The sequence below is a fragment of the Phocoena phocoena genome, chromosome X (assembly GCF_963924675.1).
Source record: "Phocoena phocoena chromosome X, mPhoPho1.1, whole genome shotgun sequence".
Lineage (NCBI taxonomy): Eukaryota > Metazoa > Chordata > Mammalia > Artiodactyla > Phocoenidae > Phocoena > Phocoena phocoena.
This window is the reverse complement of record NC_089240.1, coordinates 59,296,483-59,315,816: the sequence shown is the minus strand read 5'-3', so window position 1 is coordinate 59,315,816 and position 19,334 is coordinate 59,296,483. Positions and strand designations below refer to the sequence as shown.

The following is a 19,334-nucleotide window of genomic DNA, read 5'->3' as shown; positions in this document are numbered from 1 at the left end:
ACAATGTATATGTATATCAAAATATCACATCGTTGAGGGCAGACAGCAGAAACAAGAAGAACTAACTAAATAACCAACAGGGAGGGAAGCCAGCCCCACCCATCAAGAGTCAAGCGGATTAAAGTTTTACTGAGCTCTGCCCACCAGAGCAACAGTCAGCTCTACCCAGCACCAGTCCCTCACATCAGGAAACTTACACTAGCCTCATCCACCAGAGGGCAGACAGCAGAAGCAAGAAGAACTACAATCCGGCAGCCTGTGGAACAAAAACCACATTCACAGAAAGATAGACAAGATGAAAAGGCAGAGGGCTCCAGAGTGTTGTGCTGTAGGTACTTAAGCCGTTGGCTTCCATGACCAGTAGGCAACCTTGGGGAATGTACAGCTGAAATCAACAATCCTCTTCAAGTCTACACACATGGTAAATCCACAAAACCTTTAATTTTGTCTTGTGAACAAGCCCCTGACACTCCATCTGTTCTCAAAACGATTTTCATCTCTCTCATTTGATAATAGCACAGTGATGGCTCACTAAAAAGCAGTAAATACAAGAGCAGTACTAGAATGAGGGCACTTCTTAACTCTAGTTAATATTTGTATAGGCAGAAGTCTGTTTCTTTGAGATCATAGTCTTTCATTTTCATCTGTATCAACTTAATGCTGGCTAAGTCTTATTCCATTATTATTTTTAAGAAACGAAGGACAAAGGATATATTTCAATCTTATTTGTTTTTTCCCTTTACTCTTTTATAATACCAAAAATGAATACTAAGTTTTTCTTGATCTGTCCAAAGGTAAAGAAAACTACAAAGAAGAGATACTGAAAAAAGAGACACATATACACAGCCAGCCAGCCAGAGTAAGAGAGTGGCATGGAAGTGTACAGATGTGATCATTTCTTGTGATGAGGTAGGCCATAACTTGAGGCTTGGAGTCTTCTTTCTATGGGCTTCGATAGTATCTGCGAGTACAAAAAAGGACAGTCTGTCTGAAAGAGAGTACCTCTGTAGACATTAGAGTGGTTATTCATAAATTAATGAATATGAGTGCCTAAAATGCCTCGGAGACCACGCTACTATGTTCATTTTCCAGACAGAATTTACTAATAGCTGCTAACTTCTGAAGCTTTTGCATACATTAACACTTTTGATTATTACAATGACTGCACTAGGCAAGCAAGCCTAATTATTCCCATTTATAGCTAAGGGAAACTGAGGCTCAGAGGGATGTCACTCCTCTAAGGTCACATGCCTGATAAGGTGGCAGTAACATCAGGATCAGGATCCAGAAATTGTGACTCAATCTAATACCTTTTCTATTACACAATGCTGCACTTTTATTTTTATTCTCTACTAGGACAGAAATATGGGGGGATGGTAGGTATGGAGAGATATTAATATTGTGCTTGATTTCTGAAAATGCTCCTACAGGAAAAGAACAGATGGTTTTACAATTATATTTATAAAATATGGACACTATCTCTGTGGGAATTCTGGATTCACTTATCTGCTTCTAAGACCTCCTGACCCTCTGAATATATTCTACATTTCATTCTAACTAGAAAATTACGTTCTGCAGAATTCTGGAGTACCCAGCAAGAGATGTTTAAGCAAGCCACCTAGAACTATTATTATTTCAGAAACATATCACAAAGATGGATCTCAGCAGGAAATCCTGGCACAGATTTTTGTAACTGTCGTGACTCACAACACCTTCAATGAAGGGATCGTGCTTTCCTTGCAGAACGACAATAAGCGAAAGGCCTCATATAATTAGCAAAAATGAACTTAAAGCTGATATCAATTACTTTTGGCCAACTCAAAACAGGAGCAGTAAATTTAAGATAGAGATGTAGTAAAGAAAAAGATCTCACGCATTTTCTTTAAGTTATAAAGTGCCACGATTTATACTGGAGGAAAACTAACCCTGTGTTTGGGACTCCCGCTTCCTAGTCAATGCCTTCATTTACAGAGTAATCCAAAGGAAGAAAATGAGATGAATCCAATCATTTCTTGAATGGTGGGTCAGAAAGATTGGGTATGACCTGGATATAGCCACTGACATTTTTTTAAGGCAAGATCGACTATGTGTTATGGTTACCAAAGGGGAAATGTGGGGGGAGGGATAAATTAGGAATTTGGGAGTAACGTATACACACTACTATGTATAACATAGATAAAAGACAAGGACTTACTGTATAGCACAGGGAACTATACTGAATTTTTTTTTTTTTTTTTTTGTGGTACGTGGGCCTCTCACTGTTGCGGCCTCTCCCGTTGCAGAGCACAGGCTCCGGACGCGCAGGCTCAGTGGCCATGGCTCACGGGCCCAGCCGCTCCGCGGCGTGTGGTATCTTCCCAGACCGGGGCACGAACCCGTGTCCCCTGCATCGGCAGGCGGACTCTCAACCACTGCGCCACCAGGGAAGCCCTATACTGAATATTTTGTAATAACCTATATGGGAAAAGAATCTGCAAAAGAGTATATACATATGTGTGTATAAATATTATTTATATATGTGTATAAATATCACACACATATATATATAACTAGATCACTTTGCTGTACACCTGAAACTAACATGACATTGTAAATCAACTATACCTCAATAAAAAATAAATTAAAAAAAGGTAGACTATGTCTATGTTATGCCCCTAAGCAACTAGTTTAGCAGTCTGGTGAAAACAGGAAAACAGTCTGATTTATTCTTGGTGAACCTATGCAGGCTCCTAAGGATCCTGACGTCCCTTGCTTTTCCTAAGTGTGAATGAACCATTTGTTAAGACTTTTTTTCTCCCACAGGGATTAGTGAAGATCATCAAGCTTAATGCCTATAGTTCCTAGACAGAAAAAAATCTAGACTCCTTCCACCCCCTGCCCATTTTCTTGTTTGGTTATTCATTTAACAAATGTTTGAGTGTCTTCTATGTACTGTGTAAGGTAAAACTCTAGGACTCAGCTTCACCTTACCTTTGGTTAATTTTTATCTGTTGCCAATAAATGTATCTGCTCCCTCCTTAAAATGTAAGCTTCTCTGAGGGTCTTATTCATCTTTATACTTCTGGTAGTGCCTAGAAGTCTTGTTAAATGACAATAAAATAAAGTTTTGAGAAGAGAAATTAAAGGATAGTAACATCAAAAATTATACAAGGAATTAGAACTGATTTTCCTGCTCTCTTTTTAAACTTATCTCTATTTTTGACCTTTGAAAAATGTTTTCTTCCTGAAATCCCTGTCAGGCTCTTAAATGTTCAAGGTAAATGACTTTTTTTTTGATATTTGTGATGCAAACCTGAGCTGCATAGGTAAATTTTTTAAAAAATAAATTTATTTATTTATTTTTGGCTGTGTTGGGTCTTTGTTGCTGCACGCGGGCTTTCTCTAGTTGGGCGAGCGGGGGCTACTCTTCGTTGCGGTGTGCGGGCTTCTCATCGCTGTGGCTTCTCTTTTTGCGGAGCGTGGGCTCTAGGTGTGCGGGCTTCAGTAGTTGTGGCTCGTGGGCTCTAGAGCACAGGCTCAGTAGTTGTGGCACACGGGCTTAGTTGTTCCGCGGCATGTGGGATCTTCCCAGACCTGGGCTCGAACCCGTGTACCCTGCATTGGCAGGAGGATTCTTAACCACTGCGCCACCAGGGAAGTCCCTGGATAGCTAACTTTTTATTATAATATATCAAGTAACTTGTGGATTTAGAAACGACACCTAATAGGCTTTTTTTTTGTCCTTAACTCACCCCCCTCTGATTTACCTACCCCATCCAACCTCTTACTCTGTTCATATGGTTTACAGACTGACTCACTTCTTCAATGAGAAGTTCTTTATTCTTTTAAGAGTCAGCTCATTGTCTTGAGACACGTTGTCTTGATATACGGTGTAGATTTATATACCCAGCTGCCTCTTTAACATATATACTTAGTGCCTAGTAGACACCTCAAACTTAGCATGCCTAACTGAATTCTTGATTCCTTCTTTACATCCCTTTACATTCCTCTTCTCCTGTTTCTCCGTCTCAGAAATGGCAAATCTACTAGTCTAGTTCCTTAGATTCAAAACTGTGGGGTCATCCTTGGTTTTCTCTTTCATACCCCTTATCTAGTGAACCTCCAAATCTTGTCAGCTATTCCTTCAAAGATCTGTCCACAATCTGACCACTCCTCCCCACCCCCCCCATTGCCTCCATCCTGGTCTAAACTACCATCATCTCTCGCCTGGGTTATTGTTACACTCCCCTACACATCTTTCTGCTTCTGTTCTTTCTCCCTGCAGTAGCCAGAGGGATTCTCTTACAACATAAGTCAGGTCCTGTCATGCCTCTGCTCAAAATTCTCCAATGGTTCCCCATCTCATGCAGGGTGAAGGTCAGAGTCCTTAGCTTGGCCTACAACAAGGCTCTAAGTTTGACTTCCCCCTCTGATCTCATCTCCTTCCTTCTCCTTCTTGCTCACTCTGCTCCCAGCCACACTGATCTTTCTGGAACATATCAAGCATTCTTCTACTTCAGAGCATTTGTATTTACTGCTTCTTCTCTCCTCCTTTCCCTGCACCCTGTCCAGGTATTCACATGGCTCACACCTTCATTTAATTCAGGTCTCTTCTCAGATGTTCCCTTATTAGAGGGACCTTCCCTGATCACCTTACAGCACACTTCATCATGTTCTCTCCCTCTTGCCCTGGTATATTTTTCTCCACAACACTTACCACCACCAATTTTGTTTATTATCTGTCTCTTTACACTGGAAGTTAAGCCTTTTGAGGGCAACAAGAAATATTTATTGAGGGCCTACTATGTGCTGGGTCCTTTCCTGAGCAATGAGGATGTAAAAGTAAATAAACACGATTATCCTTATGGCATTTTCATTCTAGTATTATAGAAACTGCTGTATTTTCTCAGTAAATATTTGAAGAATGTTTTGAATAAATATACCATACACTCAGCAGAGTAAGAGGAATGGTTCAAAAGTAAAGGAGATTTGGATTGGCTTGTCACCCTCTAAATCACTGGAGCACCCACCACATCTAAAGAAGTGGTGCTATAGCCTCCCAGGTGAAAGGTTGGAAATCTAATCAAATCCCAGAACCCCCAAGCATTCTATTCTTCTAACTCTAAGGGGCTCTTGGATTCCTCCCTGCTATACTGTTTAAAGAAAGTATCTGGGATTGCATGAGAAGTTAGGCACTGGCACAAAGTGACTAGTGTCTAGTGACTGACAAGAGTATCAGACCAGGAGGAAATTAGATAAGAAGTACTAAAAATTAATGATATGCTTTGGCCTTCAACAGAGGGAAAAACTATTTTGTATCAAAACAGAATAAACACTGTAAGGAAAATCAATAGCAGAGATGCTAGTAGCCAGATCCAGATAAAGTGGTTTGGGAGAGTGAAGGAAGCTGCCTTCTTTACGAGAAAACTTGGAAGGCCAGATGAAGATGTAAACTTTAGAAGCTATTGGACCTCCCCTGTGGAGAGGAAGGGAAGACCATGCCCGCTACAGAAGGTGATATTGCTCTTACCACCTCTCTTTTCTCTTCCTTAGCAATCAGGGAATATGAAAGATTTTGTGGTACTGGGAATAGTTCAGGGGAAGAGTCAAAGGTGGAAAGACCTACATGCATCAAAGAGTAAGATGATAAGGAGAGGAAAGGGACCTTGATTCTCAGTTCTCAGTTTCTACATAGCTTTCTGAAGACTTCCAGGAAACTGGCGGCAAGCAGTATATGAATAATGGGTGCCTATTACTTCATGGACCACATTTCCTAGGCTTGAACTTGGTCATGAATTGTATGCAAAGTATCTGTTCTAGAGAATGGCCCCGCTGGTCCATTTCTCAATTGAAGGGCTCAAAGCTGCCACCTCCATTGACTAAAAACAGCCTACTTATTTCTGACTCTCTTTTATTACAGGTCCTTCTTCTGAGCTCTTTTTCAGACTTCATCCAGTTTTACCTCTTTTTGTCCCAAATGACAAAGTCCTGGCCCCATTGCTTCAATTGCTCATGCGGTCTGGAACTGCTTCCATCGCTGGCCCTTACTTACATTAACAAATGTCAGGTTTAAAAAAATCTGATTTTCATCTTCATAAAGTCATATTGCTTTGTAACCCTCCAGAACATATATCTTTGGCAGATTTAGCCAGCCACGTGCTGTCTTTGAATCCAGATGGCTTTACAACAGCCCATAGCTATGCATTCTACAAACTCCTACTCTAAAGAGGTAGCATTCTGTCAATTGACAGAATGATGTTAAAATAGAGCGATTCAAAGACCCTGCCCAGGAGCTAGCTCAACATTTTGTTATGCCCCACAAAATGCATTGTTAGTTAACTCAAATCTGTTTCACCTTCAGTAGGGATGGTTTTCATGGCACATCATAACCCAGCTGAAGGGGCAATCAACATTACCAACTTACATTACAAACACCAACAATTTGCTAGATACTAGGCTAGATTCTGGAGCTTTACAAAGAGAAATGAATCCCTGCCCTAAAGGAACTTACAAATGAGTCCTAGAGGCATGGTAGCTGACGCCAACAGTGACATAATTATCACTGGATTTAACATATCATGTAAGTGCCACCATGGCACAGTACTCTGTCATTCCAAGAATAGGACTGAATCCTCTTGGTGGCCTCAGTTGATATAGGATGTCCCCAGGAGAGATGAAGTCCTTATGGAGGGTGATCTTCAGAGGTACAAATGCTACCATGGCTATCAGACATACTGTGAAAGGACTAAAGATACTGGGGTTGGAGGAGACAGGATCCTTGTACAGTCAATTCTATGTCAAAAGAGTAGGTTAGGTAGGTTAAGCTAGAAAAACCTTCTGTGACCTTGCGTCTGTGGAAAATATAGGAGATGGTGAAGTACACTTGAAAAGGTAGTTCTCAGAATGGTACTCTCATCAGCTGATATGTGATAAAGGATCACCCAAATAGACTTACCATCTGCTCCTTCACTGCTTTTGCTTCTTTTATTGCGGCGAACACGCCTACTCTCCTCTTCAGAGTATGACTTTTCTTCAGGGATGAAGAAATTCAGAAGGGCCACCTGAAAAATAACAAGTAGATAAGTCAAAGGTTGACCCCAGTCAACTATAGCCAACATAAAAAACTGGCTTTCTGTAGACAGTCTGCCTTCACCTTAAATTCACAGAGTTTAAGATGAATGGATAAAGATGTAGTGTGCATATATATATACATATACTATATATATGGAATGTAATATACAATGGAATATTAATCATAAAAAATGAAACGTTGCCATTTGCAGAAACATGGATGGACCTAGAGATTATCATACTAAGTGAAGTAAGCTAGACAAAGATAAATATCATATAATATTGCTTATATGTGGAATCTAAAAAAAAGATACAAATGAACTTATTTACAAACCAGAAATAGACCCACAGACATAGAAAACAAATTTATGGTTACCAAAGGGGAAAGAGGGGGAGGGATAAATTAGGAGTTTGGGATTAATATATACTCACTACTGTGTATAAAATAGGTAAACAACACGGACCTACTGTATAGCACAGAGAACTATAAATATCTTTTAATAACCTATAAGGGAAAAGAGTTTGAAAACGAATATATATATATATATTTTTTCCATCTGAATCACTGTGCTGTACACCTGAAACTAACACAACATTGTAAATCAACTATACTTCCAATAAAAAAAATTCAGAGTGTCTAAAGCCTGAGCCCATCCTCCCCTCCACTGCACAAATTATTTTATTTTTGATAACATTATTATCCCAAAAATGTAGGCATGAAATTTTGGTTAATCTCTTCTGCCCCCCTCTCATCTGCCCCAAATACGTAATGAGTAATCATTCAGTCCTACTTGTCAGTATAGTTCTGGGGTCCAGAGAGCCCAGTCATAGATTTTTAACTTCCCTTACATACTACTGATGCCTGCCCAGAATTAGACCTGGGCTTGCTACTCCCTCTTGAACTTCATTATTATACATCCATGATTTTTCCACATTTCTATTTATGCTGAACTTTTGGCTTGTTCCCAGAATGCTGTGCATCCAATTATGATTGGATGGTACCATTTATGCCAACGCTCTTCTGGGAGTTAATAATAATAAAGCACACAATTATTCTCTCCCTTTCCTAGATCCCAACAGAACGCTTACAGCATTTTGGTACTTAGTCCTCTACTGTCTTACGATGGTCTCTCATAATAATACAACATATTTCATATGTGAATGGGCCTGGTATCACTAATGGTAATCACAGCTTAAATATATACCTGCTGAATTGAATCATAATTTTTCAGCATGAGTGCTTACTTGTGGTTAAAAAAAATGTGCCTGAGGTAAACAGTGGACAGAGTAGTAGGACTGAAAGTGATTCCAAACCCGACTCTGCCACTTATAGCTGTGTAACCTTGGGCGAGGTCCTTAAGCTTTAATTTCCTCATCTGTAAATAGGGACAATAACAGTACTTTGCTCATAAAGTAGTTGGGTTTGCACAGTACCCAGCATGTAATATGCACTCAATAAATGTTAGCTATTATTGTAATTAAAATTAATATTAAAAATAGACTGGTTAGATAGTTTGGAGGTTAAAAAGAAGAAACGAATCTGCATTTTCACCCTATCATTGGTTCAAAAAATAAACAATTCCAGAATATCCTCATGTCTGTTGCATCTGTGATTAACTGCAAAAAAGATGGGTAGAACTCAAGCAAGCCTTAACATTCTACACAAACTTTCTTAAAAATCCTGTAATTTACTGTTTATGTAAAACAATTATACCCAATAGCCTTAATATACAAGATTAGCATCTTACAGAATATATTCATGTATTAAATACATAATTAACAATCTCCAACTTGCCATAGGGTTGTATTTAAAAATATTTAGGTTGAATCACATGAAACTGCCATTTTAGTAAGTCAAAAATGGTTGAATATCAGCAATTTCACATGGTTCAACTGAGCAGTGTTTTTTTCACTTGACTGGAATGTAAAATGCACTTTCCCGTAGAATCAACGTAATAAAGTCTGGCTAGGTTTCCAGATAAAGCCCATAGAAAGTTACTTAACCCACAATATAAATAAGCTATCATACTAGTAATAATATAATACCAAACTGCTATTTACACTAAAATCTCAATCATTTGCAACTCTAGAAGAACAAGTAATTCTGGATAGAAGAGTTTTCATGATAAATTTGAGTGCTTAAACTCACTTCAGCTATTTTGGATAGAAATTAGTCTACAATATATGATTTCACTCAGGGTTTACTGAATATGTAGAAGACTATTTGCCTGTACATTAAATGGCACCAGTCCACTATAGTTTTCAGGGTTTTTTAAAGTTACACTTAACATTACAGAGCAATACATGCTTTCTTAGAGAGAAGCATAAAGTTCTCTGGGAGGAAGAGGGAAAGTACCTAATACAGACTGGGAGTGGAAAAGGCTTTTTGGAGGAGGTGCTACCTCTGTGAGTCCTGAAGGATATTGAGGATTTAGTGATGAATGAGAAAATGAAAAGGAATTCCAGGCAAAGGGAGCATTGTGCTTCAAGGTTCAGAGGAAATAGACAGAGAAGCAGTTTTTGGAAATATAAGTAGCATAAAGTAAGTGGTAGGAGTTGGGGAGGAATGGTAAGGAATGAGCCAAGAGACATTAAACAAAGGCCAGATCATGTTAAGGAGTTAAGATTTTACCCTGTAGCAGGGGGGTCCTCTGAAGGATTTTCTCCCTTTGTAAATTATGTACTTTATGAAAATTTTAGCTAAAATTTACATACAATAAAGTGCACACATTTTAAGCATACAGTTTGAAAAATACACACCTTTGTAACCACCACACAAATCAAGATATGGAACAATTCCATCACCCCAGAATTTTCCCTTGTGTCCCTTTCAGTCATTCTTCAGTGCTATTCCAACCTCAGGCAGCCACTGTTCTGATTCTATCACCATAGCTTAGTTTTCGCCATTCTAGAACCTCACATAAATGGGATCATACAATATGTTTATATGATTTTTGTGTTGCTTCTTTCCCTCAGCACAATGTCTGTGAGACTCATCCACGTTGTTGTGAGTATCAGTAGTTCATTCCTTTTTCTTCCTGAGTAGTATTTAATTGTACGGATATACTATAACTTTTTAATGCATTTGCCTTTTGAGGGACATTTGGGTTATTTCCAGTTTGGGGCTATTATGAATAAAGCTGATATGAGTATGAGGCTTTGAGGGGATATATGTCTTCATTTTTCTTGGGTAAACACCTAGGAGTGGAACCTCTGGGCTACATGGTAACTATTTACTGTAAGGGAACTGTCAAACTATTTTCCAGTGACTGTACCTTTTCCTACTCCCACTGGTAATGTGTGAGCAATCTACTGCTCTGCATTTTCACTACATTTGGTGTTGTCAATTTTTCATTTTAGCCATGCTTGTGGATGTGAAGGAGTTTTTCATTGTGGTTGGCTTTTGAGTTCTTTTTTTTTTTTTTGCGATACGCGGGCCTCTCACTGCTGTGGCCTCTCCCGTTGCGGAGCACAGGCTCCGGACGCGCAGGCTCAGCAGCCATGGCTCACGGGCCCAGCCTCTCCGCGGCACGTGGGATCTTCCCGGACCGGGACGCGAACCCGTGTCCCCTGCATTGGCAGGCGGACTCTCAACCACTGCGCCACCAGGGAAGCCCGGCTTTTGAGTTCTTAAACTTCTTTTTAATGCTTTTTCGGTCTCTTACCTTGCTGTCAACTATCATATTTCACTTCATCCACTTATAACATTTTTCCAGTCTCTTCAAATTTGCTGCTTATAACCTCCTATAGACTTGACATCTCACATCTCATTAAAACTAATTAGAATCATGTACAAACAGAATAAATAGGCAATCAGTGGGTTTTTGAATGGCTTTTCCAATAAGTAAGATGCATATACTCTGGCGGCTTAGAGGCCATTTGTTTACTGCTTATTCTTGGCTGTGGTCTGGATAAATGAGTCAGTCAGAAAACTCAGTTTTACATAGGTATGTTATTATAGTATAATGCTATTTCTAGAGGAAAGGAATTTTCAAGCACAAATGGAGAACCTCCCCACCATCACCAACCAGAATTCCAGAATTTTCTTTATACTCTTTGTGTTCCTTCATGGGCTCAGCTCCTATGGGGATTCTTCACACGGTCACCAGCACCTTCTTGTGTCCTGGCAGCAGCAGGAGGAGAATGTGCTCACATGTTAATTGTTCCAAAAGGTCTCATGGGAGCTTGTGAAAACTCAGGCTCCCAGAAGAGGAGAGCTGAGGGAGAAACCAACTCCTGTAGATGGAAGAAACAACTCCAGCTTCCGTGGGTAGTAGGAGTAGCTTAAAGTCCTTTCAGAGAGGCTGTTGATGAGTATGGGACATTCATAAGTCAAATATTCATTAGAAGGGGACTGCCTGTATATGAAAATGCTTTGAACAGAACAGTTTCTATTTTCTCATTGAAAAAACACAAAACACTGCTTAAACTGAAAGAGGATCCCTACGCACAATGATCTTATTTGTCTCAATTAGAGATAGGAGGGAAAACTAACCTTTGTGTAGTATAACGGTAAAGACAAAAATCAGTGACTGGGGGAGACTTTCAAGATGGTGGAGCAGTAAGGCGTGGAGATCACCTTCCTTCCCACAGATACATCAGAAATACATCCACATGTGGAACAACTCCTACAGAACACCTACTGAACACGGGCAGAAGACCTCAGACTTCCCAAAAGATATACATATTTTTTTCCTTTTTCTCTTTTTGTGAGTTTGTATGTGTATGCTTCTTTGTGTGATTTTGTCTGTAGAGCTTTGCTTTTACCATTTGTCCTAGGGTTCCGTCTGACCATTTTTTTCTCCTTTTTAAAAAATTACTTTAAATTATTTTTTATTTTTAATAATTTATTTTTTATTTTAATAATTTTACCTTATTTTATTTTTTTCTTTCTTTCCTTCTTTTTTTATCCCTTTTCTTCTGAGCCATGTGGATGACAGGCTGTTGGTGCTCCGGCCGGTGTCAGGCCTGTGCCTCTGAGGTGGGAGAGCTGAGTTCAGGACATTGGTCCATCAGAGACCTCCAGGCTCCACATAATATAAAACAGTGAAAGCTCTCCAAGAGATGGAGATGGTCAATGCTAAGACCCAGCTCCACCCAACGACCAGCAAGCTATAGTGCTGGACATCCTATACCAAACAACTAGCAAGACAGGAACACAACCCCACCTATCAGCAGAGAGGCTGCCTAAAATGATAATAAGGTCACAGGCACCCCAAAACACACCACAAGATGCGGTCCTGCCCATCAGAAAGACGAGATCTAGCTTTATCCACCAGAACACAGGCACCAGTCCCCTCCACCAGGAAGCCTATGCAACCCACTGAACCAACCATACACACTGGGGGCAGACACCAAAAACAACAGGAAACGATGAACCTGAAGCCTGTGAAAAGGAGACCACAAACACAGTAAGTTAAGCAAAGTGAGAAGACAGAGAAACACACAGCAGATGAAAGGGCAATGTAAAAACCCACCAGACCAAACAAATGAAGAGGAAAGAGGCAGTCTACCTGAAAAAGAATTCAGAGTAAGGATAGTAAAGATGATACGAACTCTTGGAAATAGAATGGAGAAAATACAAGGGAAGTTTAACAAGGACGTAGAAGAACTAAAGAGCAAACAAACAATGATGAACAACACAATAAATGAAATTAAAATTTCTCTAGAAGGAATCAATAGCAGAATAACTGAGGCAGAAGATGGATAAGTGACCTGGAAGATAAAATAGTAGAAATAACTACTGCAGAGCACAATAAAGAAAAAAGAATGAGAAGAATTGAGGACACTCTTAGAGACCTCTGGGACAACATTAAACGCACCAACACTCGAATTATAGGGGTCCCAGAAGAAGAAGAGAAAAATAAAGGGACTGAGAAAATATTTGAAAAGATTATAGTTGAAAATTTCCCTAATATGGGAAAGGAAATAGTTAAGTCCAGGAAGCACAGAGAGTCCCATACAGGATAAATTCTAGGAGAAACATGCGAAGACACATATTAAACAAACTATGAAAAATTAAATACAAACAAAAAATATTAAAAGCAGCAACGGAAAAACAACAAATAACATACAGGGAATCCCCATAAGGCTAACAGCTGATCTTTCAGCAAAAATTCTGCAATCCAGAAGGGAGTAGCAGGAAATATTTAAAGCGATGAAAGGGAAAACCTGCAACCAAGATTACTCTACTCAGCAAGGAACTCATGCAGAATTGACAGAGAAATTAAAAACTTTACAGATAAGTAAAAGCTAAGAGAATTCAGCACCACCAAACTAGCTTTACAACAAATGCTAAAGGAACTTCTCTGGACAGGAAACACAAGAGAAGGAAAAGGAGGACTTCCCTGGTGGTGCAGTGGTTATGAGTCCACCTGCCAGTGCAGGGGACATGGGTCTGAGCCCTGGTCCAGGGAGATCCCACAAGGCGCGGAACAAATAAGCCCATGCACCGCAACTATTGAGCCTGTGCTATAGAGCTTGTGAACCACAACTACAGAAGCTCGAGGGCCTAGGGACCATACTCCACAGCAAGAGAAGGCACCACAATGAGGACCCTGTGCACCGAATCAAGAGTAGCCCCCGCTCACCGCTAAGAGAGAAAGCCGGCATGCAGCAACAAAGACCCAATGCAGCCAAATAAATAAATAAATAAATGAATAATTTTTTTAAGAAGAGAAGGAAAAGACCTACAATAACAAACCCCAAACAATTAAGAAAATAGCAATAAGAACATATATATCCATAATTACCTTAAATGTAAATGGATTAAATACTCCAACCAAAAGACATAGACTGGCTGAATGCATACAAAAACAAGACCCATATATATGCTGTCTACAAGAGACCCACTTCAGACTTATAGACACATACAGACTCAAACTGAGGGGATGGAAAAAGATATTCCATGCAAATGGAAATCAAAAGAAAGCTGGGGTAGCAATTCTCATATCAGACAAAATAGACTTTAAAACAAAGACTATTACAAGAGACAAAGAAGGACATTACATGATGATCAAGGGATCAATCCAAGAAGAAGACATAAAAATTGTAAATATTTATGCACACAACATAGGAGCACCTCAATACATAAGGCAAATGCTAACAGCCATAAGAGGGGAAATTGACAGTAACAGAATCATAGTAGGGGACATTAACACTGCACTTTCACCAATGGACAGATCATCAAAACTGAAAATAAATAAGGAAACACAAGCTTTAAATGATACATTAAACAAGATGGACTTCATTGATATTTATAGGACATTCCATTCAAAACCAACAGAATACACATTCTTCTCAACTGCTCATGGAACATTCTCCAGGATAGATCATATCTTGGGTCACAAATAAAGCCTTGGTAAATTTAAGAAAATTGAAATCGTATCAAGTATCTTTTCTGACCACAACGCTATGAGACTAGAAATCAATTACAGGAAAAAATCTGTAAAAAACACAAACACAGAGGGGAACCAAGATGGCGGAGTAGAAGGATGTGCTCACACTCCCTCTTGCGATAACACGAGAATCACAACTAGCTCCTGGACAATCATTGACAGGAAGACACTGGAACTCACCAAATAAGATACCCCCACATCCAAAGACAAAGGAGAAGCCACAATAAGACGGTAGGAGGGGTGCAATCACAGTAAAATCAAATCCTGTAACTGCTGGTTGGGTGACTCACAGACTGGAGAACACGTACCACAGAAGTCCACCCACTGGAGTGAAGGTTCTGAGCCCCCGTCAGGTTTCCCAACCTGGGGGTCCAGCAACGGGAGGAGGAATTCGTAGAGAATCAGACTTTGAAGCCTAGTGGGAATTGATTGCAGGACTTTGGAAGGACTGAGGGAAACAGAGACTCCATTCTTGGAGGGCACACACAAAGTAGTGTGCGTGTCGGGACACAGGGGAAGGAGCAGTGACGCCACGGGAGACTGAACAAGACCTACCTGCTAGTGTTGAAGAGTCTCCTGCAGAGGTGGGGGCTGGCTGTGGCTCACCATCAGGAAAATGAAACTGGCAGCAGAAGTTCTGCCAAGTACTCCTTGGCGTGAGCCCTCCCAGAGGCTGTCATTAGCCCCAACAAAGAGCCCAGGTAGGCTGCAGTGTTGGGTCGGCTCAGGCCAAACAACCAACAGGGAGGGAACCCAGCCCCACCCATCAACAGTCAAGCGGATTAAAGTTTTACTAAGCTCTACCCACCAGAGCAATAGTCAGCTCTACCCACCACCAGTCCCTCACATCAGGAAACTTACACAAGCCTCTTAGATAGCCTCATCCACCAGAGGGCAGACAGCAGAAGCAAGAAGAACTACAATCTGGCAGCCTGTGGAACAAAAACCACATTCACAGAAAGACAGAGAAGATGAAAAGGCAGAGGGCTATGCACCAGATGAAGGAAGAAGATAAAACCCCAGAAAAACAACTAAATGAAGTGGAGATAGGCAACCTTCTAGAAAAAGAATTCAGAATAATGATAGTGAAGATGATCCAGGACCTCTGAAAAAGAATGGAGGCAAAGATCGAGAAGATGCAAAAAATGTTTAACAAAGACCTAGAAGAATTAAAGAACAAACAAACAGAGATGAACAATACAATAACTGAAATGAAAACTATACTAGAAGGAATTAATAGCAGAATAACTGAGGCAGAAGAACAGATAAAGGACCTGGAAGACAGAATGGTGGAATTCACTGCTGCAGAAGAGAATAAAGAAAAAAGAATGAAAAGAAATGAAGACAGCCTAAGAGACTTCTGGGACAACATTAAATGCAACAACATATGCATTATAGGGGTCCCAGAAGGAGAAAAGAGAGAAAGGACTAGAGAAAATATTTGAAGAGAATATAGTCAAAAACTTCCCTAACATGGGAAAGGAAATAGCCACCCAAGTCCAGGAAGCGCAGCGAGTCCCAGACAGGAGAAACTTAAGGAGAAACACGCCGAGACACATAGTAATCAAATAGGCAAAAATTAAAGACAAAGAAAAATTATTGAAAGCAGCAAGTGAAAAACGACAAATAGCACACAAGGGAACTCCCATAAGGTTAACAGTTGATTTCTCAGCAGAAACTCTACAAGACAGAAGGGAGTGGCATGATATACTTAAAGTGATGAAAGGGAAGAACCTACAACCAAGATTACTCTACCTGACAAGGATCTCATTCAGATTCGATGGAGAAATCAAAAGCTTTACAGACAAGCAAAAGCTAAGAGCATTCAGCACCACCAAATCAGCTCTACAACAAATGCTAAAGGAACTTCTCTGAGTGGGAAACATAAGAGAAGAAAAGGACCTACAAAAACAAACCCCAAACAATTAAGAAAATGGTCATAGGAACATACATATCGATAATTACCTTAACGTGAATGGATTGAATGCTCCAACCAAAAGACACAGGCTTGCTGAATGGATAAAAAAACAAGACCCGTATATATGCTGTCTACAAGAGACCCACTTCAGACATAGGGACACATACAGATTGAAAGTGAGGGGATGGAAAAAGATATTCCATGCAAATGGAAATCAAAAGAAAGGTGGAGTAGCTATACTCATATCAGATAAAATAGACTTTAAAATAAAGGATGTTACAAGAGATAAGGAAGGACACAACATAATGATCAAGGGATCAATCCAAGAAGAAGATATAACAATTATAAATATATATGCACCCAACATAGGAGCACCTCAATATATAAGGCAACTGCTAACAGCTATAAAAGAGGAAATCGACAGTAACATAATAATAGTGGGGGAGTTTAACACCTCACTTACACCAATGGACAGATCATCCAGAATGAAAATAAATAAGGAAACAGAAGCTTTAAATGACACAATTGACCAGATAGATTTAATTGATATTTATAGGACATTCCATCTAAAAACAGCAGATTACACTTTCTTCTCAAGTGCGCATGGAACATTCTCAAGGATAGATCACATCTTGGGTCACAAACAAAGCCTTAGTAAATTTAAGAAAATTGAAATCATATCAAGCATCTTCTCTGACCACAGCGCTCTGAGATTAGAAATGAATTACAGGGAAAAAACCTTAAAAACCACAAACACATGGAGGGTAAACAATACGTTATTAAATAACCAAGAGATCACTGAAGAAATCAAAGAGGCCATCAAAAAATACCTAGAGACAGGGGCTTCCCTGGTGGCGCAGTGGTTGAGAATCTGCCTGCCAATGCAGGGGACATGGGTTTGAGCCCTGGTCTGGGAAGATCCCACATGCGGCGGAGCACTAAGGCCGTGAGCCACAACTACTGAGCCTGCGCATCTGGAGCCTGTGCTCCGCAACAAGAGAGGTCGTGACAGTGAGAGGCCCGCGCACCGCGATGAAGAGTGGCCCCCCCCTTGATGCAATTAGAGAAAGCCCTCGCACAGAAACAAAGACCCAATACAGCCAAAAATAAATAAATAAAATTAAAAAAAAAATACCTAGAGACAAATGACAATGAAAACACAATGACCCAAAACCTATGGGATGCAGCAAAAGCACTTCTAAGAGGGAAGTTTATAAAATAATCTTACAATACAAGCCTACCTCAAGAAACAGGAAAATTCTGAAATAAACAATCTAACCTTACACCTAAAGGAAGTAGAGATAGAAGAACAAACAAAACCCAAAGTTAGCAGAAAGAAAGAAATCATAAAGATTAGAGCAGAAATAAATGAAATAGGAACAAAGAAAACAATAGAGCAAAGATCAATAAAACTAAAAGCTGGTTCTTTGAGAAGATAAACAAAATTGATAAACCATTAGCCAGACTCATCAAGAAAAAGAGCGAGGGGACTCAAATCAATAAAATTAGAAATGAAAAAGAAGAAGTTACAACAGACACCACAGAAATACAAAGCATCATAAGAGACTACTGCAAGCAACTCTGTGCCAATAAAATGGACAACCTGGAAGAAATGGACAAATTTTTAGAAAGGTATAACCTTCCAAGACTGAACCAGGAAGGAATAGAAAATATGAACAGACCAATCACAAGTAATGAAATTGAAACTGTGATTAAAAATCTTCCAACCAACAAAAGCCCAACACCAGATGGCTTCACAGGTGAATTCTATCAAACATGTAGGGAGGAGCTAACACCCATGCTTCTCAAATTCTTCCAAAAAATGAAGAGGAAGGAACACTCCCAAACTCATTCTATGAGGCCACCATCACCCTGATACCAAAACCAGGCAAAGATACTACAAAAAAAGAAAATTACAGTCCAAGATCACTGATGAAGATAGATGCAAAAATCCTCAACAAAATACTAGCAAACAGGATCGAACAAGACATTAAAAGGATCATACACCATGATCAAGTGGGATTTATCCCAGGGATACAAGGATTCTTCAATGTACGCAAATCAATCAATGTGATAACCATATTAACGAACTGAACAATAAAAACCATATGATCATCTCAAGAGATGCAGAAAAAGCTTTTGACAAAATTCAACACCCATTTATGATAAAAACTCTCCAGATAGTGGGCATAGAGGGAACCTACCTCAACATAATAAAAGCCTTTATAAACGACAAACCCAAAGCAAACATCATTCTCAATGGTGAAAAAACTGAAAGCATTTCCTTTAAGATCAGGAACGAGACAAGGATGTGCACTCTCACAACTATTATTCAACACAGTATTCGAAGTTCTAGCCACAGCAATCAGAGAAGAAAAAGAAATAAAAGGAATCAAAATCAGAAAAGAAGTAAAGCTGTCACTGTTTGCAGATGACATGATACTATCCCTAGAGAATCCTAAAGATGCTACCAGAAAACCATTAGAGTTAATCAATGAATTTGGTAAAGTAGCAGTATACAAAATTAATGCACAGAAATCTCTTGCATTCCTATACACTAATGATGAAAAATCTGAAAGTGAAATTAAGGAAACACTCCCATTTACCATTGCAACAAAAAGAATAAAATACCCAGGAGTAAACGTACCTAAGGAGACAAAGACCTGTATGCAGAAAACTATAAGACACTGATGAAAGAAATTAAAAATGATATGAACAGATGGAGAGATATACCATGTTCTTGGATTGGAGGAATCAGCATAGTGAAAATGAATATACTACCGAAAGAAATCTACGGATTCAATGCAATCCCTATCAAACTAACAATGGCATTTTTCACAAAGTAGAACAAAAAATTTCACAATTTGTATGGAAACACAAAAGACCCCGAATAGCAAAAGCAATCTTGAGGAAGAAAAATGGAGCTGGAGGAATCAGGCACCCTACCTTCAGACTATACTACAAAGCTA

At 39.5% G+C, this 19,334-nt stretch overlaps 1 protein-coding gene across 4 annotated transcripts in view; it reads right to left on the bottom strand.

Annotated features, from left to right (window-relative positions):
• EDA (ectodysplasin A) overlaps positions 1-19,334 on the bottom strand; it is a 379,926-nt gene that overhangs the window by 98,674 nt on the left and 261,918 nt on the right. For all 4 annotated transcript variants that reach the window (XM_065900795.1, XM_065900796.1, XM_065900798.1 and 1 more), the window contains exon 2: positions 6,935-7,040. In XM_065900795.1, the coding sequence (XP_065756867.1) occupies positions 6,935-7,040 (106 nt within the window). The remainder of the gene's footprint in view (positions 1-6,934; positions 7,041-19,334) is intronic.